At 34.1% G+C, this 25,932-nt stretch overlaps 1 protein-coding gene and 1 non-coding gene across 4 annotated transcripts in view; both read right to left on the minus strand.

The window, feature by feature from the left end:
- The window catches only part of HNRNPLL (heterogeneous nuclear ribonucleoprotein L like), a 36,584-nt gene that overhangs the window by 2,417 nt on the left and 8,235 nt on the right, over positions 1 to 25,932 (minus strand). For 2 of the 3 annotated variants that reach the window (XM_078056203.1, XM_078056205.1), the window contains 11 exons: positions 22,696 to 22,814; positions 18,183 to 18,420; positions 16,652 to 16,732; positions 15,323 to 15,424; positions 15,165 to 15,237; positions 10,857 to 10,928; positions 6,081 to 6,298; positions 3,326 to 3,447; positions 2,660 to 2,861; positions 1,298 to 1,355; positions 1,109 to 1,207 (listed from right to left, as the gene is read on the minus strand). In XM_078056203.1, the coding sequence (XP_077912329.1) occupies positions 1,109 to 1,207; positions 1,298 to 1,355; positions 2,660 to 2,861; positions 3,326 to 3,447; positions 6,081 to 6,298; positions 10,857 to 10,928; positions 15,165 to 15,237; positions 15,323 to 15,424; positions 16,652 to 16,732; positions 18,183 to 18,420; positions 22,696 to 22,814 (1,384 nt within the window). The remainder of the gene's footprint in view (positions 1 to 1,108; positions 1,208 to 1,297; positions 1,356 to 2,659; positions 2,862 to 3,325; positions 3,448 to 6,080; positions 6,299 to 10,856; positions 10,929 to 15,164; positions 15,238 to 15,322; positions 15,425 to 16,651; positions 16,733 to 18,182; positions 18,421 to 22,695; positions 22,815 to 25,932) is intronic. The other variant, XM_078056204.1, reaches the window with a different exon arrangement.
- LOC118519023 (U6 spliceosomal RNA) lies at positions 4,053 to 4,152 on the minus strand. The gene has a single exon (XR_004908969.1). It is a non-coding gene; the product is annotated as a U6 spliceosomal RNA (small nuclear RNA).

Below are 25,932 nucleotides of genomic sequence, written 5' to 3' on the forward strand. Positions count from 1 at the left end.
ATTTATCAGAATATAAACCTTTACGTTCTCCACTACTAGGAAATTGCCCTACAAATACAAAAAGTGCAATGATAAGGATGTTGTATTACAGTAATAGAAAAAACAAATTGGACAAAAACTGTATTCATCAGTGGGGAAATGGGTAAATCAAACCGTGGTATATCTCTACTATGAATAGCTACTCTGCGTATGCTTTAAAAAAAAAAAAAAAGTAGTAGCTTTGCAAGTGCTGATATATAATTCCAAGGCATATTAAGTGAAAACAGCAAGGCACTGAAGAGTTGTATAGAAGAACCACTTTGTATAACTTTTAAAAATGTAGATATACATACACTGAGGAGGAGGAATAAAAGGAGACAAATAGGTTAGAAGTTGTAGAAAGCTTTAACTTTCATTTTGTACTTCATGTGCTGTTCTAAGTTTTTTAACCACATAAATGTACGTATTGCTTTCTTCTAAAAAGATCAACAGAGACTGTGGAAGCCAGCATCCAAGATGGCCCCAACGATCCCTACCCTCCTGGTATTCACAGCTCTGTACAGTCCCCTCCCACACTGTACCACGGGTGGTCTGTGTGACCACAAGAATACAGCATAAGTGATAGTATGTCACTTCCAATGTTAGGTTATAAGAGACACTGTGGCTTCTGTTTTAGTCTTTTGCTCTCATCCCTCTTGGATCACTCACTCTGAAGGAAGCCAGCCACCATGATGAAATGGCCAATGTAGCTTCACTGGACTTGCAAACCACCACATAAATGAGCTTGGAAATGGATTTCCCAATCTCCAATCATGACTTGAAATGACTGTAGACCCAGACAACAGCTTGACTGCAACCTCAAGAGACCCTAAGCTAGAAACACCCAGCTAAACTGTACATAGAATACTGACCCTCAGTTTGCTGTTTTAAGATGCTAAATGTGGTAATCTGTTACACAGCAATAGGTAACTAATATAAGGATTGTGTGGGTTGTGGGATTTGTAGGACTTTTTTCTTCATACTTCTCTATTAAAAAAAAACGAACAAAAGCAGTAAGTGTTATTTTAAAATTATTGTCGATGTTTCTAAAGTAACTCCTACTGAATAATTAGGACACAGTTTTACTTACTTGGAACTCTTATCTGGTAGTGATTAAGTGCTGTGAGGGCTTCTACTGCATCAGTTTTGCACTCCCATTCTAATAGCCCGGAAAGTGTTTTGGCAGAAGCTAAAACAAAACAAAGAAACACAAATCCAGTTGTTATGTGCTTGTCATCAGTTTAACCATAAAACTTAAAAAGAGGGCATGTGCACTTACGTTTTGCATCAAACACTTTGTATTTGATGAATGTAAGAACTTCGTGGTCATTACATAACTGTCAAAGAAATGTGAAACTCCATTAAAAATATGGCCAAAATAATATTCCTGCCTTTTACTTTTTTAGAAAGTAAACTTTATGGGGGCACCTGTGTGGCTCAGTCGGTTAAGTGTCCGACTCTTGATTTCAGCTCAGGTCATGATCTCAGGGTCGTGAGCACTGGGCCCCAGCGTGAAGCCTGCTTAAGATTCTCTCTGTGCCTCTCCCTCTGCCCCTCCCCGCCCCACTGCGTGCACTCATGTGCTCATCATGCTCTCACTCTCTCTCTCTGGAAGAAAGGAAAATAAACTTTATGTCAGCATTTAAGTCTGGCATGAATGAATTAAATCAAACATGTTTTTATTTATTATTATTACTTTTTTTGATAGAGAGAGAGACAGGGAGAGAGGGAACACAAGCAGGGGGAGTGGGATAGGGAGAAGCAGGCTTCCTGCTGAGCAGGGAGCCCAATGCAGGACCTGATCCCAGGACTCTGGGACCATGACCTGAGCCGAAGGCAGACGCTTAATGACTGAGCCACCCAGGCACCCCCAAACATATTTTTAGATTGGTAAGTTCTATGAGAAAATAAACCTTAAAAACTGATATTCTATAAACTATGTAAATAATTTAGTGCTGTACAATAAAACCACAGATTTATAACTGAAATATGTATTCTCAGAGTTGTTAGGATTTATCTAGTACCTAAGGGACAGAGTGGAGTTCCCAGAAATTTTCCCAGAAAATCAATTCTTTTCTGAAGCATTTCCTACAGTTTGGCAAAAAGGCAGGGATATATAAAATTTTGTTATGGGCAAGATTTTTTTTTTTTTAAAGATTTTATTTATTTTTACGAGAGAGAGAGCGCGCACATGAGCACGAGTGGGAGGGAGGGGCAAAGGGAGAGGGAGAAGCAGGCTCTCTGCTGAGCAGGGAGCCCAATGCGGGACTCGATCCCAGGACCCTGGGATCATGACCTGAGCCGATGGTAGATGCTTAACCGACTGAGCCACCCAGGTGCCCCCTGTTATGGGCAAGATTTAAGGGCATAATAAAAGAACTCTCTGAATGCAGAAGTCAGGTATCTCATTCTAATTCCAACTCTCAAAAAGACTGAGCCACAAACCAACAAAAGACTAAAAAGGCTAATGCAGAATGGAGGCCAGAAAAGTACAATGGTCAAAGAGTGAACTAAATAACAAAATACTAATAATATCAAAAGCAGATGATGAGCAGAGCAAGACTTTAAAATGAGGCTAAAATATTATAAATTTTAAAATAAGAAACAGAAACATTCTACACAGCTGTGTTTCAGCACCTACCTTCGTGAAGGTCTCCTCTGTGACACACAATGGGACGTTGTAATAATGCAGCACACACGAGGGTGGCTGGATTATATTCTTAGACGCCTGACCAGCACTTGTAAAGCGATTATTTTTGCTCATTGCAAAATCTTTGTAGCTACTTGTACCATCCTCCAGCTCAAATATTTGACTTGGAACAACTGAATGTTGCTTAGACACACTAAAGATGGGGAGGGAAAAAGGCACAGAGGACACCCTGTTAGGTAGAAAGCAACAAGCACGCGGTGTCAAAGGTTAATAGCTATGCCTGCATCGGTTTTAACAATAAGACAAATGTAGCTACTTAAATGTGATTTAGTTATTTAATATTTTAAACATTTATTTGAATACTTAAATTTAGTTTAAGTTATAATCTATCACTCTTATAGTTTAGGAAACTTTATATAAAACTTGCCCATTTTTAACATGCTGTTTTATAATCATAACACTAAAAACCAGGTATAGGTGAGCAAAACCTGAATTATATGAACCTAACAGACTTTGTCTAAAATGATAACATTATAGGTGCTAGTTTCAAATGTGCTCTCAATTACATTAAAATATTCTGAAATTGAAATTAGTATCTCTAATAAAAATGAAGATTTTTTTAATACTTTTAAAATTTACCACTTTTAAGATAATTACCAAACATTAAGTCTTTTCCCAAATAATTTGACATTGTTAAGGTGTGTGACAGCTCTTTCTACAGCGTACTCATCACCCATTTCTACCAGTGCTGTACCAGGAATGGTCTTCATAAATTTTACCTGTAAATACAAAATCCCAAAAAGGTGACTATTTATTTCCCTTCTATAATAACGGAATTTCTGAAAGAGAGTATGATTTAAGTGGTTGAGGTCAAATACAGAAGATCACCTGGAATCTTGACTTTACTCTGCTGTGCTGTTAGACACTCATAACTCTTACCAAAATTCAACAAAGTTAAAAAGGAAGACTATAATTCTATTGTGTGGCACAATGAAGAAGAGCACAGGCTTACCCTGGCTCTGCTACTTATTGTGTGATTTGGGGTGATTTTCTTCTCTGAGCCACAGATCTCCCTATAAAACAGAGACAATGATAATACCTGGTATGGTTCATCAATATTTATTCATTCAACAAATATTTATTAGGTGCCTAAATGTTTTGATAAACACTGTGCTGGATACTGGGTATTAATGGTAAACATAATGGACACAGTCTTCTTGAAACTTGTATTCTGGTAGGTAGGTCAAAAATTTAAAAGTAAAAAATAATTCCCAACTATTCAGAATGCTGTGAAAGCAATGAACAAGATGCTGTAAGAAATGATGCATGACGGCCTTGAGACAGCACTGCCAGTAGGAAGGCTTGTACAAGGTAGGGGCAGTTTTAAAAACAGGCATACTTCACAATTTTTCATGGCATCTTGGGCAGAGGCCATACTTAGCCTCTTATATTATTCTAATTTTAGTAGATAACACCATAGTAATAAGGGTTAAATGGGTTAATGTATGATAATCATTCAGCATAGTACCTACCCCCCTACCCCTTAGAAAGTCCTTCAATAGCTATTCTGTACCACTAACATTCATGACACCTTGAAATATTTATTTGTTAGCCTTAAAATACTACAAATGTATTTACATAACAAATGCAGCATAGCATTTATATCCACCCTTGCAACTACCAATTTTAATGGGCTATTCCAGCATTTTTATACTATACCTGTACTTGAACAAAACTCAGTTGTAGCAGGACTTTTCAGCTTTACTTGAAATCAATTATCTTCTTGTGGGCAAAATTTCTATACCTTGATTTAATCCAATAACATCCCACAAATCTAACAATGACTAAATAAATATCTTATGTTAAATATGTAGCTCTTGTACTTGTAAATCTAAAAAAAAGGTGAGGCATAATTACCTACATATAGGTCTTTTAAAGAACTAGCGTAGCCTAAGTTTCATGTATCATAATAGATCATTTAAAATATTTTTTTTGACATGTGAAACTGGAATTGTTCAAATAGCACACAGAAAACTTTTAAGTTTATTAGACAAAATGACTTAGGTTTCTAAATCATGAGACAATTAGTTCATAACAGAAAAGACAAAGATATACTAAAGATGTTGATTTAACTGACTGATCTGATTGTCTACAAATGTGAAAAGCACTAAGAGAAAAGTAACATTATGTGATAAGGTTAAAATACACATTAAAGCCCATTTAGTTATCAAACATGCAGTTCCTAAACCTTAACTAACACCTAGGTGTCTAAGATAAATGTCTGTGTGAAAAAATCTGAACTACTTCTCCCAGTGTTGCTAAATCTGTCCATGTATTCCTGGCAAGTTATATAAGCAGAAACACCCCATATGTTATCCCTAGACCAATGTGGCATTTTCTTTCTTTTCTTTTCTAAATGCGGTCAAATGGTTATGCTGAGAAAATTCTTGTTCCAGAGATTTTCTGAGTTGCTTTCTCAGTTCAAGGAGCCTTTACTTTAGAATTAATGAACTAAGAACTAAGAGTACCAACTTTTGAAGCCATGCTCCCGCTCCCACACATTTATGACTCACATGCTTGTACCTTTTTATTGTTGTGAAAAGAACACTAAAATCACTTAAAACAACAGAGAAAAATAACATTATCTCAGCACTGAAACTCAAGTTGGCAAGTGTATCAAACAACTGGTAACTTAAGATGACCAATCATTTCCCCAGTTAAATTTCCATGATTCTTTAGAAAATAGTTTAAGTATCTACTTTACGATACTATCTTAAATATTTATGAGATATCAATGAACAAAACAGCACAGATCTGGGGAAATGGTTGTCTAATGAAAATAAGGTTATAGCTTTAAAGATCTTTAAAATATGTAATATTTAAATATTTTGCTACTTTTTGAGTGTAAGCCTCCAGATAAAGTTTTGAACACATTTTGTCAGTTCCAAATACTGATAAGAGCTAAAAGCACATTGTTCCTCAGAAGATACTGGAAATCTAGCATTTGGGAGGCAAGTAATTAAATCTAGAACTCTCCTAAAATTCATGACTTGTGGCCAAGCACCATGAAAGTACTGCTCTTTCGAATTCTATAGTTCGACATGTTAAGTGCTAGAAACACTTTGCAATGATAAAAAAAATACAGGCTAGTAATTAATTAAACTACTGTTTTGGACTTCTATTTATATTAGCTATTTTTAAAGTATTTTTAGTACCAACAACCTATACTGATCACTTACCAACAAAAAACAATTTCTAAAGCTCCTACCTAATGAATTTTTAGCTTATGTGGTTTACTACTAAAAGAACTTGTACGTTCCTAATACAAAGGGAAGACACATGTATTTGTTGCCTTTTCAAACTTTCCTACTAGATATCCTAGCAAAAGAAATTAATATAAAACGAAACTTACCTTTTCAATATTTCCATATAAGCAGAATAGGTTGAACACTCTTGAACAATTCATTTTTAGCTGATGTAATCCACTAACCATTACAACTGAACCAGAGGGATTTCCTCCATGCATGTAAGAGGAAGAAGCCTGTGGTAACGGATATGCAACAAGCTCAGGTGTATCTCGAGAGCCCATTCTGTAACGACTCGGTAAAGGCAATAATGGACCATGGGATCCTATAAAAATGATAAACAAAACAAAACACAACTTTAGCAGATATTCTTCACCACATTAAAAGTAAACTATTAATATTAGCTAGTTTGATGTATGTCCAAGGAAAACTCAAATAAATGTGCTAATATTCAAATATAACCTGTGGGGATTAATAAAATCTGTATTTCTGTGTACCAGATCTAAGATACATTGACCTGCACATCCCTGCATATACATCAGGCTTTAAGTCTGTATTTTTAAAAATACTGTTTAACAAAAAAGTATATAAGATCAGGCCACAGATAGCAGGGATGGGGAGAATCAGTGTAAAACTTTGGGTCGCTGTGTATAAATTATATCTTTTTTTAAAAAACCTTCTGCCAACACCTTTTGGAGGATAATACAATAAAATATACAGTGAAATCTTGGAAACTATCTCTATACAGACATAACAAAAAGAACATCTCTAGTTCCACTGAAAAGCTATCTCCTTGAATATATTTTACCGTAACGTGCTTTCTGGTATTTTATTCCCCTAATTCTAATTTAGGAAACAAAACTCCTAATTTCATTAATATCTCACCTACTCAAAGGTGTCATTTATTCAGCATCCTGCATTATCTGAAACAACATCAAGAACCCAGAATAATGCCTGAATATCTGAAACCGTTGTCACAAAACACACACAAATCTATGTCTCATACTGAGAATCCTTATTAAGAATCAACTTTCTAATTTTAGAGTAGTTCTAAACAACTTTGATTTATCCAGTTTTCCCATCCGTAACAGATTGGAAGTAACAAGAAAAATAAAGCTAAAGTGAATGGAACAGACAGGAACGGGGGAGTCTGGAGAAACTGATACTAAAAGCAGGCATAGGGCACATTCACAAGAGCAAGAAGAGAGAGTCGTAAGAACTGAGAAGCAACTAAGAAACTGACTCATAAACTGGTGGTTGCCAGAGGGGAGACGAGAGACGGTGAAATAGGTGAAGGGGATCAAGTACCAACTCCCAGTTACTAAAAAATAAGTCTCTGGGATGAAAAGTACTGTGGAGGGAATATGGTCAATAATATTATAATAACGTTGTATGGTACTACACTTATCATGGTGAGCACTGCACAATGTATAGAATCATCCAATCGCTATGCTGTATACCTGAAACTAATATAACATTGTATGTCAGCTATACTTCAATTTAAAAAAAAGCAGCAGCAACTAAAATGGAGGCATATCTCAGAAATATAAACCCATACATGTTAGGTGCTCCTGAGTTAGTGATTACAGAAGTATACTCTTGTAACATGCAAAGGTCCTCCTGATGCACAAGAAACCAATCCAAAAACCCAAGTCTTTTCCTCATTCCTCTGTTAGGTGCTCCTGAGTTAGTGATTACAGAAGTATACCCTTGTAACATGCAAAGGTCCTCCTGATGTGCAAGAAACCAATCCAAAAACCCAAGTCTTTTCCTCATTTCTCAAGAAGTAAAGAATATGTAATGCTACTGACTCTCATTTTTATTTAAGGGATACTTGTCATCTACTAAGTAAGGTACTAAGAACTACATTTTGGTATTCATACCATGCTATCAGAGCTCATGCGGACTCCAATTCAGTATTTAGTATTCTAAATATAGCTGCCATTCATAACAACACAGCAATACTACCACTGAGCACACACACAGTGTGAATTCCTACAATTTCATGGAGGAAGAAACACTTCATCAATGCATCATCATCAGTGTTGCCTTAAATTGGAATGGTTTTCAACTGCCCTTCTTGCTGATAATTAGTTTATCAAAACAAACAATATAGCTCATGGTGAGTTACTTGTTAGTAACAACACATGTTTTGGCCTCCAATTTAAACTTTATATATACGCTGGGGTCAAATATCAATCATTCTTATCCCTATTGCAAAAGTACATATCCATACTATACTGTCCCTCCACTACCACCATTTGCTTGTACAGTAATGACACTTCACTATTACCACTAAATTTTCTTTTTCATAGAAAGTAGAAAGATGTGTGGTGCGTGGGCAGTGAAAACTTCCACTCTACTTAAGTTGGCCAAAAATGTTGAGATCCACGGCCATAGGTAACAACTGAATTCAGTGCAAGAGAATATAACTGATCAGGATTAAATTACGTTATCTACACTATTTAAATTGTTGCCTATATTGTTTAAGAAAATAGAAAATCTTTTTAAAGGTTTCTATACATAAAAAAGTTCATACAAAATGTTTTGATGCATAAAAAGCTAGTACTTCAGGTATTAAAAAAATTCACTTATGTGGGAAAATGCTACATAAATGGCATTATTATCATTTGGAAGGCATTTCTCATCCTTGTACTTTAAAATCTTTGGTCCAGGAGCCATATCCAAAGATGCTTGCAATTAATATACAAACTTTTCTTAGACCCACAGAAAATAAATCTGTATAAAAGTGGTAAAAATAATATTTTTCAAGTATAAGGACGTCTACCACTTCCCCTCATGGGACAGGGTTTCCCAAAGTAAAAGATTTAAAGAATTCTGAAAGCACAGATTTATACTGCTGTAATAAACCAATGAATAAATTTAATTAAATAATTAAGCCTTTTCTATTCCCTCATTCTCATATACCATCATAAAGGAAAAGCCACCCATGATATGACACCAAAATGCAAAAACACCTGTTTTGCTGAATTGCTGATCTGAAGGGATACAGCTACGCTTTGCAGTTTTTAAAAAGGCTCAATATATCACTAGCACCTACTCCCCATCTTCTTCGCTTTCCCCCCAATTTCCTCACCTTACTTCTCTTCTCCACCTCTTTTTATTTATCTCTCTCTCCTCCTATACTCCCCTAGGTAAGCAGAACAAGTTATCCTCAGAGAGTTAACTGTTTCAGTAGACATAGCTCAGAATGGATGCCCCTACACAACCCCACCACAACTATTCCTCCTCAGCAGGACCCTATTTAACTGCCAATGCAAAGAATTTTGCACCTCTCTTTAAGTAAGCTTACATTAAAATTTACACACACACAAACATGCAAAATCAATTAGGGTATGAAACGGACAAAGAATTTCACAATAGGCTTTTTAAAAATACAAAGTTCTTCTCGGCATGCATATATTTTTATTTATACAGTTTTTCAGTAAGATATATTTTATAAAGAAAGGCAAACCTGAAAACCCATACTGAGAAAATATTCTGTGTCAACACTACCACAGTAAGGTTCTTTGTCCTTCATTTATTCTTTCACAGATTTTTCTAGACCCCTTTGGCAAAATATTTAAACAGTTTTTAGCCTTCCGCTGACTGCCATGACACATATACTCCACAACTACACTACAAACTTGTGGTTAGCAACTCTTTGTAACCTTCCATTATGGAAAGCACAGGAGGCTCCTAATAAGTGTTTCTTTACTGCAGGAGCAGAACTATCCATATGACCAGATTTAATATTTATGCTGTTAAAGAAACAGCTAAGAAAAATGATCAAGGAACTCACTAAAACAACAGTAGGAAGATTTTCATTCTATACCACACTTACTGTTTTGACCAAAAAAAGACATTGTTTCAATCACTTCTGCCATATAGACTACCATAGCAACCTGAACAAATAGACACACACACACACACACACACACACACACACACACACACACACACAGGTACTAAATCCCAGAGTCCAAAAAACAACACTAAGGAATAAGCTAAAACTCACGGCTAAGGAGAGTCATCAAACATGTAGGCAATTTGAAAATAGGCAACACAGGGAGATTTTCGAAGATAAATCCCGAGAGTACAATATAGCAATTTCTATCTTCTACCACTTCAAATAGCATTGTACTTCAGCTTTAAACCACAGAATAGGTGGGGCCAATAACTACTATTAAAAACTAAAAAAGATTAAAAAACACAGAACTTATAACCAGTTAAAAGTCTTATCAATAGCAATTCTCAACATCTACCCCTACAAGGACAATAGTCTGATACCTAACTTTTTCCTGGGGAAGAATATTATTCTAGGTTTCATGATCTTAATCTTACCAAGACAGCAAACATTAAAACTGAGAAGTTTTAAAAGAGGAATTAAATACAAACAAATTTAGCCAAAGCCAAAATACCAACTGTAGAACTAAAAAATTAGGCTCTAACCAGAAACATGTTTCTTTTTGACAAATGCCCCATTCTTTTTGCCTTTATTACTCAAAGTTCCTCTTTGTTCATAATTGCTAGAATGGAAGAAAATATACTTACTAACCAATAGTATTTCCCTTTGGTCCTCTAACAGACCAGAGCCCATTACTAATCAAAACCAAACCAAACCAAACCAAAATGGTAAAAAAGCTTTCAATCCCCAACCAATAGCTCTCATTCATCTCAAGGATTATATGATATATCAATATCCTAAGAAAACAAAGGATTTTGGACAACTCCTTGGGAGTACATTATAAGGGACTGATCCCCTATAAGCCAAGTCAGGTGAGCAGGAAAAATAGAGACAAGAAATGTGCCATTCTTCATCAGAAATGCAAAAATTCTAATAGTTCATCTATACTACCTTCCTTCTGCCTTGACAAACTTACCATAGCCATCATGTCTAAACGAAGAAGGGTGTTCTCCCAAAATGGCTTGTCTCTGGCGACCCTTTCCTCTATCTGACACAAAAGTAGAAACATGGTTTTAACAATTTTGACCCAAGTACTTAACAGAGTACTCACATGGGAAACACCCATTCAAAACATCCATTACAATTCATAAAAGAAATATGATTCCTGGTTAACTTTAAACATCCATTCATATCCAATTTAAATACAAACACCAAGAGTTTAAGGAAGTAATTCTATCTAACAAATTCCACTTAACTTGAAATATCTTTTTGGCAAATGCCAAATACAATCACACTTTCAAATTTAAGGAAAGAATGGATACTTTTCAGAAAGTGAACATACACAATGCTAGAGTTTGACACTGTACAGAAGTTTTTACCAATACATGTCTTTAAAACAAGCTTTAAGTGCAGTACTTTTGAAAGACAGTACCTGAATCATACTATTAGCTTCAACAGCAACACATTTTCAAAGTGGGCTTCTTTCAAGAAGTTCAGCATAAGCCAACAACAACCTGTATTACATGGTTTCACAATCAGTAAACACAGAGTATTTTGTATGTATATACACATATTTACAAACACCTACTGACTTGAGAGCTGGAAATTTGCACATCACTGGCCCATATTATATCATGGATTGGTCATTGTCTATAGACCTTAACACCAGGCAGGACTATGAGCACCCCCCCAAAGTTTAAATATGCCAAGATAAAGCTAACCAAGGGGGCTACATTATTGGATGAGAGTACTACAATACTCCTAAAAAATAATTTTTATTCTAGCTACGTTTTCAGGAAAGGCATGCCAATTTTCCTAAATTTAATTTGAGACATCAAAAAAAAAATTACTTGTAAGTTTCTAAAATAGCACTTCCTATTTTGGTTGGTAAATTTTAGAAATTACTGTACAATACTTTTAGAAAGTTTGCTGATCAAATTATAGTACCAAATAAGATTTTTTTTTTTTAATGTATCTTATGAGTCTGGTCATTCTAATCTTTGAAAATTCATAGAAAGGCTTTCTATAAATCCTTAGTGACCTAAACAAATGAGGTTTATGGGAGATGAGAAATAATTTTCACTTCAGCCTAGAGAAGTATCATTTTAAGTACCTATTCCAAGTTATCATAGCATTATAAAAGGGACCTAAGAGGTCATCTTATTCAACTTTTATTCAGTGTATAAATTCTCTTTACACCATCCCTATCAATTGGAACCATCTAGCCCTCTGCTTACCCAACACCAATAACAAGGTACTCACTACTTTTCCTTAAATTTTCAGTTGGTCCTAAATAATGAGATAATTTTTATATTGTATAGAAATTGGTTCTTTACCCATATTCTATCCCATTTGGGCCTCACAGACTTCGTCTTTCTCCAAAAATACTCTCAAATGCTTCCAATTTATCAAGATCCTCCCTCCATTTCCCCAAAGTCTTCTCCAGTCATTCACAGTTCCTTCTTTCCATTACATGGGTTCCAGCATCATAATTTAAGTCCCACTCCTCCTGAATTAATCCAGTCTGCTAATTCCTTCTGTTAATATTCTTCTACTTAAGCATGCCACCAAACACTACATGCAATTCCTTATCTGATCTAAGGAATCTTAACCAAAACCACCATAATGTCTTCATGGCTCAGTTTTATTGATACAGTTAAGAGTGTGCTATATAAAGGAAAGCGCACTAGACTGGGAATCAGAAGATTCCAATTTAACCACTAATTCACTGTATAATCACAGAAACTCACAATCTTCATTCATAAAATGAAGGAGTTAGAGTGGATGGTCTCCCAAGGTATCTTTCAGCCAAACATTCTCATTATTAATAATTCTCTTCATTCGAAGCATTCACTACCTAATAAAAGGTCACATAAAACAGAAGTGTGCAGAAGAGTCAAATACTGATCACATCAGTCTATAAATAGTGGTTTGTGACTTTTCATGAATTCATCTGAAATCTGATGGAAACTGTACACCTTCTCCCCAAAAAGATGCACACATACACAAGTTTTTGTTTAACATTTCTGGAATGATTCTCTGGAGTCCAGGTTAAGAACTTTTTGCACTAAAATGTAATTTGGGCTGAAAAGGGACTTTTAAAAATGAGGTTATATTTATTACAGAGTTCTTTTTGGTAGAAAAAGTTACAATTCAGTATCAACTTGAGTGGAAGATGAAGTCACTACAAAAACAAGAACAGAAACTGCTAGTCTTGCCAGACAAATATCAGGAATTAGAAAGCAAGAATGTTTTTCCCTTGAAAACCAACTAAACTTCTGCTTTACTTCTTTATATTTCAGTATTTAAATATCTACCTCACACGTTTCTAACCTTTTCTGATTGTAATTCCTTGTATGAAAAACTAAGCTGGCTCTGTGGAAACTTTAGACCTAAAAGAACAGATGTAAACACTATTAAAATAAGAAGCACATCTACAAATGTTTTAAGAGATATTAAGAGAAAAAAAGAGAGAGACATTAAGAGAAATGTAACCAAAACTCACTGTTTCAAATGAGTTAAAAAAAAAAAAAAGTATTCAATAACAGACTGTAATTTGACAGAAGTGAGAGATTTCTCATCAACCACTTGTTCTGTTGTTTGAGTACTAAGGCTTTGTTTTCCAATACTGTATTCAACTGTACCAAGCCTATGCCAAACAGATTTGTAAATAGGGAAAAATGTGGGGTCCAGCCAAAGCTGCATCACAATACAAACCTCTGCAACCCCATGCATAAGGCAAGATGATTTCCTAAGAATTGAGAATTAAAGGGGCCAATCAGCCAAAGTTCTAAATACTGGAACATGCAAAGGATCATCACATTGTCCTTCATTTTCTCTTTTGGCAAGAGTACATGCACTACTGAGTCCCTACTGCCCAAGATATTTTGGATGCCATAAAAATTTTTCCTACTTTATGGACTTTTACAGATATGCTCATCTTGGTGAGTTTTTTCAACACGTGGTTCAAACACTGATATTGTAGTTGAGGTGTAGCCAATACTGCAGCCCCCTTGTTTTTACAAGATCCACATTTTAATTTGTATATTCCAGAATTGCCACACAGTTAGTTGAACAATTTTATCAGTCAAATCTATGCTCATGAAATCTAGCATTTATAAGTTATAGGTGAAAATGCATCTCAAATGAAATGCTCTTATTTTAAGATTTATCAAGTTTAAATATAGTCTACCTTGAACAGACATGTTACTTTCACCTACATTTGAAATGTCGAAATTTCTAGTTACACAAATTAACATGAGTGATAACCTTAAATCGTTACAAAAAGTAACAACTTATAAACAGCCACTTTACAAAAAATCAAACCACACAGAAACCATCTTTTACATATAATGCAACTTTTCATCATTACGTTAATCTGTTCAATGTCCACAGTTAAGGAAAAAAACCCCAAGAGAGTAAATTTAAGTGCAGCAAATGTGCACCTTTCTAATCCTCTTATCTTTAATATCTGTGTGGATTGGTTGAGCATTAGCAGTTCTCAAGACCTATAGATAAATTGGCCCTGGTTATTTGCCAATTAACAGTTTAAATCTAAGCTGAAAACAGTTACATTAATGGGCATGAGGATTTACAACATTGTAAATAAAGTCTAGTACCCGTTAGTGAAAAGTCTTAAATTCTACAACTGAAACCTTAAGGGAAATCAGACCAATATTAACACATACAACTTGAATAAATGGGCACAGTCTATCATGGTGTTCATCCCATGCAAGTCTGAAGTACTGTTAAGTGTCCTCCTTTAAAAACTTGGGGTGATGGTGCATGCAGTATGCAGTCAAGGTGAATTGCAAGTCTGAGTTTTTCAGAGGGCTTTTTGCTGATGCCGATGTTGTGCATGATGAAGTGTAGAGTCAGCCTGCTGGAGTCCTCTATCCTTCTTAATGCCTCGTCCAGCTTGGGGGAAAAGTCCTTTCCATAGAGAAGCAGTGTGCAAGTTTGCAGTTTGTAAGGAATATTCTGAATCAGTTTCCTCTCCTCCAAAGAGAGAGAGCTGCTTGGAGAAATGCAAGTCCTTGAACTGCGGGCGTGCCTGTATGTGTGGGCTCCTTGTTGAACTAAATATAAATAACTCAGTACATACCAGTAGGGGGCACTAATTTCAAGGTTATTTTCCAGCATTACATGGCCTTTTGCAACAAAAGCATTCACCAACAAGGTTTTCTTTTGAATGAACTAGCTCACCTCCGGAAAAAGGAATCTAACTGTATGTAAAAATTTGTCAGCAGATTTAAGTACATTCTAAAATGCATAAAATACTTACCTCGTCTTCCCAAATACGGTTTAGTGTAGTCCCAACTGTCATTGTCATTCCTAATAACATTTAGACGAGTTGGCTGTTAAGATTAAAAAGAAAGTAAGCTCAAATTATATATCCAAAGCATAAATATTTCTTTGGCAAAGTGTTGAAAAAATATTTACCCTTGCATATTCGATTTTTAGTGTGCAACATCCAGCATATATATCTGCTCCATTGAGTGCTGCTTTAGCTTTCTGGGCACAAAGGACTGATTCAAACATAAGCTCTATTAAGGAAATTTGGTTTAAGGTGTCCAATATTTAATCATTATTCACTGCCTAAGAAAAGGACTGAAAATAAACATAATTCTCCCTTCTAGAAATGTTTTACCAATAAAATTTCTAGATGAATTTTAGGCAAATTCATTTTTAAGATCCAGGGTACCAAAGAAAACATAATAAACCAAACTATCTACATTAATCCTTCTAAATAATCAAAAGTACTTTATAAATTGAAAAGAAGAGGGGAAATGGAGCATGGTCCCATTCCCTGGTAAACGACAGTTTGCTATCTTGAAACAGGAAATATTTTACTCTTAAAGGAGGAAAAACGTCACAAAAAAACTATATAAAACAAATATTTGATTTTTATATATTTCTGAGAAGGCAGAGTTTTATAATCATTTAACTATCTTCATTTTATTGGTTTTAAAAAATTACTTGGGTCTATAGTTGTTTAAAAAAATCAAACCACCAAAGTGGTTAAAAAAAAAAAAAAGGGACAAAAACACCTTGCTTGAAGTCAGCACTATTAAGAGTTTGCTGTATAGCCCCCACCTTTTTTATGCATACACATGTACACACAGGTTGGGGGATAGTTATATTTTTACATGGGATTATACAATACATACTATTTTGCAACTTGCTCTTTTTACTCAACAATTAAATGTAACAAAAAAGTTTTTACATAAACCATGACCATTTGAAAAATTCAACCAAAAAAGGGAAGAAGAGTTTTGTATTACTGACTCTACAAAGTTTTAGTACTTCCAAACTACCTATTTTAAGGAGAGAGTCAGAATAGTCCATTTGGGATACATTTTAAAAAGGTATAAATGAGCACTGGGTGTTATATGCAACTAATGAATCGTTGAACACTACATCAAAAACTAATGATGTACTGTATGTTGGCTAACTGAACATAATAAGAAAATTTTAAAAAATAAAATAAAAAGGTATAAATGTACATATTATCAAATAATGTTATTTTTTCCCCATTAAAAAGACAAAGCATACTGTGAGATGAAGTACTGGAATGTTCTTAGGTAGCAAGTTATTCTTATCTGTGGGTACTGCAGTTTCATTTTTTAAATCTAAAACAAGTAGATCTTTGGGGAAGAACTGAGAATAAATACCACTTGTCAGGATATGATTAAGCAGGAAAAAATAAGACCATATTACACAGAAATCTTATACATCAATAAAAAAATTTATAAGTAAAGGATATTCAACCATTGCTTGTATCCCATTTCTCTTGAATATAACAATACGTTGTACTTTTCCAACAGGGTTGCATACAGTGTATAAAACATCCTATGAAGGAAAGAAAACAAGATTTCTTCACATTTTATATTTGGAAAAACAAGAAAATTACACCCCGCTTTTTTCAACTTAAAAAAAAAAAAAAAAACCTCAAGACATCATTTCTATTCATTACTAATTAAACTTTTACTAATTAAACTTTTAAAAACTGTTACACTTCTAAAGTTATTTCCTCACCCATACAGTATATCCAACATTAGAGAAGTTAAAATGAAACATTTCAAAAGGACTGCTACCTATTTTATCTCCTAAATAAATCCTTGATTCTTATTTTAAAAGGTACCTAAAATAATGTCTGACAATATACAGTAAGTAAACCGAAACTATAATCAATTAATTTATGTTTTGTTTTCCAAATGTGACTCCAGATTGTTTTATAATCCCTTGAATTATAGTAATAAATGTTTATTAAGAAGTAGTAACAGTAGTAACTTGGTATTCATTTTTCAAGGGACAACGACTATATAGAGAAAAGATTCTGGGAAGATCATTTATACAATGTTAGATGTCAGCAAACAAGATCTCTGAATTAAATAAGAGAGAACTTAAATACCTACTTAAGAACAATTCTTCAACTATCAAGAAATTTCTTGAGCACCTACAATTACACAGCGGCACCATTAGGTTCTAGGGATACAACCATAAACAAATCAGAATACTTGTACTAGATTAGGTACATTCTTTCTTCCCAAACATCAAATACTGTAATTAATACTAATTAATACTGCTTATTAATAAGTCTAGAAATATTACAGAGGTAAATATCTAATTTAAATAGTATCTTATGCTTTCTTTTATGTCCCAATATCATATATCCTTACTTGAAATCATACTAATTGAAGCTTCCCTTACTGTGATATACTATTCATCACAAAAATAAAGTGTCCTTGTCACTGGCTTATTATGAAACAGCATCTCATTATGAAGTAGAAAACTTAATTGGTTCAGGACATGAATCCTTTGTAAAAATTCTGCTAATACCACTTTTTTAAAGGGCGAAACAGGAAATTTTAAGTAAATCAGACAGGTTTTTAATAAGTTATCTCAAAACCACTTATAATATATACATCTTTGGGATTCTGTCCTTACCTAGTAGATGCTCTTAACACGTGCTGGCATGCAAGTGAGAGAAATTTCTTGGATTATTTCTAACAAGTCTGTCTAATTCCTTATCAGAAACAGTTAATACTGATGCTAAATAATACAAATTTTTAAAAGTGCTTATTTGTGACAACTGCACTTCTGACCTTTTTAGCTTCAGTGCTCACCATTTCTTTGTTCATTAAACATGACAGTCAAAATTAAGATTCATGTTAAAAATTCTTTTAAAAAACACTGTTTTTAAATATCTAGATGGCAGTGAAGAAAAGTATAGGTTAGTCACTCTAGGGGCAATTTTCAAAATCACTTTTAATTTAGTTTATTATACTAAAATGCATACCACTGTAATTGGATAGAGAGGATTCTGAATTGATAGCAGAAGAACTTTGTTGCCTCCTGATGGATCATCAGTATTTCCTGGCCGAGTGATCCTTTTACTTGTAGAATAGTTGAAAAAAGCCTGTTGACCAGCAATGTACACAGGTTCATCCGCAGCAAACGTCACACATTCTTTGGCACTATCTATGTTTTCAAATTCCACTAGAGCCTGCCGTTTAAACGGCATCATCATAACATAGCTGAAAGGGAGATTGGAAAGAATACCCAAATATAATAAATTCAGTTAACATTATTTATTCTCAATCAAGGAAAAGCAGATTTTAATAAAAATGTGTCAAATCACACAGATTAGTATTCTTCACTACATTTATCCAGTGTTAGTCAATTCTTAAATCATCCAAATAAATTGTGGTACACCAGATAGATGATGCATATTTGAAAGCTTATCCTCCTGTGACTGAAAGGTTTTCCACTTTTTGCCCTCCTCAAGCATAAGTCTCTGTTATCAGTTACTAATGACACCGCCCCATTTATTCTTCAGGCTGCCACTCCCAAGCAGTATTAGAAAATATCTAGATATAGAAACCAATGGAAATAAAACTGAACAGAAGATTAGCAGATAGGACCCCTAAACAACAGAAACTACTACCTCTATTAAATTTTCCAAATAAATAAGTGCCCACACTAATAACTAAGAACTGACTATATACTTTCATTTATCTTACTAAAAACTAGAGAATCAAAAGATACATAGAAGCAACTCCAAACCAACCAAATTTCATACAAATAATCTCCTCCAAAATATTTTTAAATATTAAAGAATCTACGAAAAGATATTCACTAGATTATAGTAATCATGGTTGCCTATGAGCAAGAGGGTGAAGTTATTCACATCTCACTGGAAGAACATATTTTAGTATATGAAATGAAAAATAAAGCAATGAAGGGAGGAAGGGAAGAAAGAAGTCAAAGCACATGGATCATACCAGGAAAAACAACATGTCCTCTGTTCACAAGAACAAGCACCTTAAAAATGTTTTAAAAAAACAATTATCATGGTTTTATAACAGTAGAAGGCTGCAGAAAAAAACATAAGATCAGGTACTCAGTGAAAGCACTGTTTCTCAATAAGCTACTGCGACCCTTTAGAAAGTGGCAAATGGCTTATTAATAAGAAACAGACCACTTTGTAACCTGGCAAGTTACATAATTTCTTATGAATTTCAGCTTCCTCATTTATAAAACTTGAAAGGAAAAAAAAAAAAAAAACTTGAAAGAGTTTCAACTTGACAATCCTGTTGTCAAGATTATGTTACTACATACAAACTGCTTGCCTTGCCTCATTCATCTTCATATCCTCAGAATCTAGAAACAGAGCTGATGCATAACAGGCATTCAATCAATATTTGTTGGTCTATGAGGCTTGTTAGCTCTCCCCACCCACATCGTTCAAAATTAAAGAAAATACAGAAACAAAAGACCTTGAATTAAAGATTTACCAATTATGAATGCAAAATATAAATCCCAGGAGAGAAAAACATTCCTTTTAAAAATTTCTTGCTAAAGTTCTGAAGTCTTGCATACAAAAATTAGAAAACCCTGGAATCAGGACTACGCTAAAGAAATGAAAGAAGAATAAACATTCCCCTCTCACAAAAATATAAGTTGGTTGAATAGCTAAATGGTATTACCAAGTAAATACGTTAATAATGCCCTCTGATTCTTTGGCACACAGAAAATTATAAAGGTTCAAAAATAAATTCTTTATTTGCCTATTATAGACATGGTCATAGTAAAACTGCCTTCTGTAACTACAGTAAGTGAGCTAGAAGCACAGACTTAAAAGTTAAGAAGTGCCATTACATGAAGATAAAGAAGGGGAAACTAGAATGTCACAAACATTTTAGAATGCACCTAAACTGTCTGGCACATAATTTACAAGAAATCTTTAAAAGCACTAGTATTGAGGAAGACGGGAAGACCAAAGAAAAGAAAAAAATTAACAAAAGGGCTAAGGGACATGGTAGGGTCAGTGCTTTCAACTTATAACTCGAAACACATTTACTAATTTTTAAATGAAAACAGGAGGCAGCAAAAGATTTATTATACAAATTAGGTCCCAAAAGTTTTGTTTTAAAATTTTAAACCAATACAGCTAATTATACGTAGCATCCTCTCCTTTAATGGAAGGGGAAAAGGGAGGAAGAGAGACTCAGTATAGATTTTTAAACATTCTTTTGATCCTAATACATGAATACATTACAGAATAAAGACAAAAAATATATAGAATTTTATTATACTGACACAACCATTCTCAACACTGTATTCTATCCTACGCATTTAGTTTTTAGGTATAAACTTACTATATGTTGAACTTAGCGACACATCTTTTTAATATGAGCAGTTTCTATATAATCTTTATAATCCCACACACACCACTAAAGAAATAAACAGAGAAAGGTTCTATAAATGCAACATTTTGAAGCAAAACTCCTCTTTGGAGGCTATTCAAGGTTCTTTCAGCTTCAACAGTAGCCACCTCTTATTCAAGAGCATTTCATACAATTAAAACTCCTATTCCACATATTTATGCCAATTAAACTTTTAATTATACACTAATTTGTTCCAATTATTTCATGACTTTTTTTTTTTTTTAAGATTTTATTTATTTGACAGAGAGAGACACAGTGAGAGAGGGAACGGAACACAAGCAGGGGGAGTGGGAGAGGGAGAAGCAGGCTTCCTGCTGAGCGGGGAGCCCGATGTGGGGCTCGATCCCAGGACCCTGGGATCATGACCTGAGCCGAAGGCAGACGCTGAATGACTGAGCCACCCAGGAGCCCCTATTTCATGACTTTTTCATCCACAAAACTACCAATCCTGAGGGTAGAATGATGTACTATGCAAATTATGAATTACATTCATATATAAAACACTCTACCATGGACTAAATATCAAAAAGTATACAGGCTAAAAATGTACAGGCCACTCAAAAGTGATTCAAATAACTCACCAACTTCAACAAATAGTCCTATTTCTTTAATGCCCAACATCTGGGTCATGGTCATAATTAACATCAAAATATCAATACAGTTATTATTTCTCTAAAGTTTCCACCAGTATTTGCTTATCAACTTGTTTTCTAATATTGCTTCAGTATTTCTTCACTTTAAGGAAATAACTTTAAAAGCCCAATATAAAAAAACAGAAGAAAAAATAAGCCAGAAATAACCATCTCTTTCTAACTCCATGGGATAATGCAACCCATAGAGTTAGTTTAGCGCCAACATGTCAAGTCTAAATAAGGTCTAAGGGTCTGCTTCAATATATAAAGCTCCAGACAAACTTCATTTCCAATATCCACTTGAAATGACAAGAAGTGATACAGTCATCTTAATGACACTTTAAGAAATGGACTTTCTCCTGCCCGTGTAGATTGCCAATAACAATATGTAACTGTGGTTTCTGAGGTACATAAGTTGAGGATAACAGGTTTCCCAAGTCATCCACCTCTCAATAAGGTCATCAAGGAAAATAAAATAAAATTAAAAAAAGAAAAAAAGATGCCATGATGGAAGGTGTCACCTAACACTACTATTCCTTTGAAGCAACAATTCCTGCCGGACATCTCTGATTACTCTCTCACCATCTAGTTATGCATCCTTTCAAAACTCAGAACCCCACATAAATTTTTGTAAGATTGAAGCAATCAATCTCAGCAAATATACTGAAATTTCTCTGCTGTTTCTATATTTTGAGTTAGTCTGTGTCTCTGATGCCTATAACCAAAACCCCAAACGTATTCACCAAGGAAAAAATAATAAAATCAACTCCAGGCTACCCATACTAAGAAGAGAACAACAGCCGGGCATACTCCAAAAATAATTTAGAAAGAATTTTTGAGTGTCTATTTTTGGCAGCAGATTCACTTTTCTGATTATGTTTTCACTTAAGTCAATATCCTTAAGCATACACCAGCTGTGGGAAGAGAAAGGAGGAGCCTGAGTGAATACTAAACACAAAAATAAAACAAACTAGGATAAAACACTGACTGCTCATGGTCTGCATAAGAACTCAGCAACATACACCTAAGCAAATAATGCCTATCCTTAATCTACCCACTGTTACTTGCCTATTAATTCTTAAATATTCCAAAATAAACAACAAAAAATCAGTTTTTAAGTACCACTACTTAAAACTCTGAAGACGAAGGGTGTTATCAACTCATTCAAACATTAAAACAGTGCTTAACAAGGAATCATGGACTCATTTGAAAATCAGATGAAAGATGCCATAATCTATTTTACATACAACCTGGCTGAGGAGTGTGAGGTGATCATGGATCCACAAAAATACATCCATGCATCATCCCAGAAGGTTAAAAATAAGAGGCTTAAAAGAAATACAGAGGTTCTAAAGAAATACAGTCACAGGCAAGCAATATGTACTATGGTTAAACATCAAGGCTTTTACCATACTGTTTTCAATCTGCGTGAAGTCCCTATGAGCCTTACCATATTGTCCCAAATTTCTCCAGAGCCTCCACAAGGTCTGCTTCCACCACAGATTCACAGAGTCCTCGAACATGGACAACAGGTGAAACAGAAACTTTATGATGACTTCCACCTGCCTCCTAGCAAAAGAAAATAATTTCTAGTTAAAAACTTTAGAAGTCTAAATTGCATCTTTAGTAAATTCAATTCTGCATTAAAAAGCAAACATTAAAAAAAAAAAAAAATCCAAACCAAATTGCATTCACAAGTTAGCAAAAGGACCTGAGAATAAAATCAATTAAATGTTTGGCATGAAAAATTTGATTTCTCAAAAGGGAGCATTCTCTCTTAAAAAGAAGTACAACATTAAGTTAATAACTTATTTCAACTTCAATAAAATCTCAGAAACAAATTCAGCAGATACAGAGTATGCTATGACTGGAATTATATTTTATATTCATAATTTCATAGTTTCACCTCCATAAAATAAAAATCTCAAGTAGTCCAAATGAACAAAAAGTCCCAATTTAAAATGTTTAATATAAAGATTGTAAACTTTATTTATATCCTCTTTTGTCCTTGTTTAATTGGTTATCTAGTCCCACTATAATTTGAAGCTCTTTTTTTTTTTTTAAAGATTTTATTTGTTTATTTGAGAGACAGACAGATAGAGAGAGCAGAGCAGGGAGGAGAGGGAGAAGCAGTTCCCTGCGAGGAGGGAGCCTGACATGGGAAAGCACTACACTTGACAGCTTAAATTTATACAAGGTACCATCTCTATTGATGAACAAGTAACCCTCAAAAATGCAAGCCTTCCAGGGCTTTTACAGAGTACTGTGTATCTCTGAGTACTCCTAGGAGGCAGTTTTAATATAAGTATATGGACTATGTATGAGAATTACTTTGAAAATGAAAATAGCTCTCTCGTTTACTTATTCAACTTCTATTAAGACAAAAATCTGTATTTACAACTAGCTACTGGGCATCTCTCTTATTTCACTTCAGAAATGACTTCCACATACGATCCATATACACACACCAAAAAAATCTATTAAATGAAAGGTTTTTTCCTCCTACAAACAGACTAAAAGCACAAATGTTTTACCTTTAAAACTTAATCATTTTAAGAAAGTTACATCTCTTTATGACTATTTTAAAAGACTCACCAATTTCTCTTTACTATAAAGACTATTAGAAAAATATAACAGTCCTGTGCCCTGCCAATAAAAAAATTACATCATGGCTTAAAGAAAAGAGCTGATTTAAATATGTAAAGCAACCATGGGACGACTATTCTCTTACACTACTGTCAAATTCAACAAATAAATTCAGTCCTCTGCAAATACTAATTCAATAGGTGGAATTTCATTTGAATTGCTTATGCTGAGTCTTTTCTATGGTCAAGCAGATATTCATTACATGCCACTAAGTTTGAAATGAATCACTCTGATTGTACACTATGTAACCAAACACTCTATTAACAACCTTAACAAATGAGACTCTGCCTAAGTGAAACTCAACAACCAAATGTGCATTATCATCATTAAGCTACTAAATATAACTGGACAACAATGCAGGAAAAGAGCTCTAAATCACACCTGAAAACTTAATTCGGAACACATATTTAAAGTTTAAACAAGTTTTACTCTAAAAACAATGAGACAACAATAAACTTCAAGAAATAAGTCATCTCAGTTGATCCTTAGAAATCAGCTGGTGAAGGTAAATGTGCAGAAGAAAACTACATTGGCCAAGACTCTTCAAAAAGTTAGTATAAAAAAAGTGGAAGATTTTAGATTAAGACTAAAGAGAGACAACAACCAAAGGCATTACTTGAGTCTTTATTTTATAACAGATAAAAACTGCTATAAAAGACATCTTAGGGACAACTGGAGAAATTTAAATACAGACAGGATATTATATTATGTAACAGAACTATTTATTGTCTTAGGTACCATTATGATAATGGTAATGTTTATGTGAAAAGAATATCCTTATTCTTAGGAAAGCTGGGATATTTAGGGATGGATTGTTACAGTGTGTACAAGTTACTTTCACAGTTCAGGGGAAAAAAATGTATATAAATATAGATATACACATACGGAGATAAAATCCCAAATGGCAAAATGTTAAAAACTGCTGAATCTAGGTGAAGGGCATATGTAATTGAATATTTCACATAATAAAAAGTTGGGAAATTATTTTACTATATAATATTTAAGGCCTACAATAAGGTATGAAGAACAGTATAAACAGTCATTAACTCACCACCCAGTTTAATAAATAAAACACTACCAATCAGCTGAATATATCTACCTCCCTTCCCATCGTGGATAACCACTATCTTGAATACAATGTTAAAAAATATGACTATTTTTCAAATTGGTCTTCTCACAAAGAAATGGATTATAGGACCAATTTTTAAAAATCCCTCAAAAATATCTGATATTAATATATTATTATTTAATTTTATTTCCTAAATGGAACAGTTCAAGACTTAAGTCATTCTTCAGAAGCTAGAAGCTATTAAATGCAAGCAACATGGTACTTAGGGGAAGATACAATTATCTCAACTTCACGGCAGAGAACATATCCTATTCCCTTTGTATTTTCCTAATTCCCACTCGGTGAATATGCCATTCATGAGTTTATCTACCTTGATATTTCTCTAATCTTTATATTATGTCCCCTTTTCCTGAACTTAAAAATTTTTTATCCCTTCTGTTTAAATAAAAAAAGAAAAAAATCCTAGGGTTGTTTCCAAATATAAATCTAATATATTAGTGATATCTTTTCAAACAATATTTTTACCACCCCTATGCCCCCAATATTAAAAGTTTTGGGGTTTGTTTGTTTGTAGAGAGAGAGAGTGAGTGTGCACAAGGAGGGGAAGGGAGGTAGAGGAAAAGGGAGAGAGAATCTTAATTTAAGCAGGCTCCATGCTCAGGGCAGAGCCCAACGTTGGGGTTCAATCGTGACCTGAGGCAAAATCAAGAGTCAGATACTTAACCAACTGAGCCACCCTGGCGCCCCCTAAAACTTTTCTCAAATCAGTATTTTCTTATCTCTACCTATGCTACATACTGGTGGTAAGAAATCTGAAATCATCTGTACTTCTTTTACTTACCCTAAAATTACCTCTTTAAAGCATTATCCAATTCCTAAATTGGTGACTAAATCAGTATTATTTACCCCATCCATGTATTAACACTTTGATCATGTCTTCTCCAGTTTGAAAAGTTTTTTTTAATCCTTTCT

This window comes from Halichoerus grypus, chromosome 10 (genome assembly GCF_964656455.1).
Source record: "Halichoerus grypus chromosome 10, mHalGry1.hap1.1, whole genome shotgun sequence".
Taxonomy (NCBI): Eukaryota; Metazoa; Chordata; class Mammalia; order Carnivora; family Phocidae; genus Halichoerus; species Halichoerus grypus.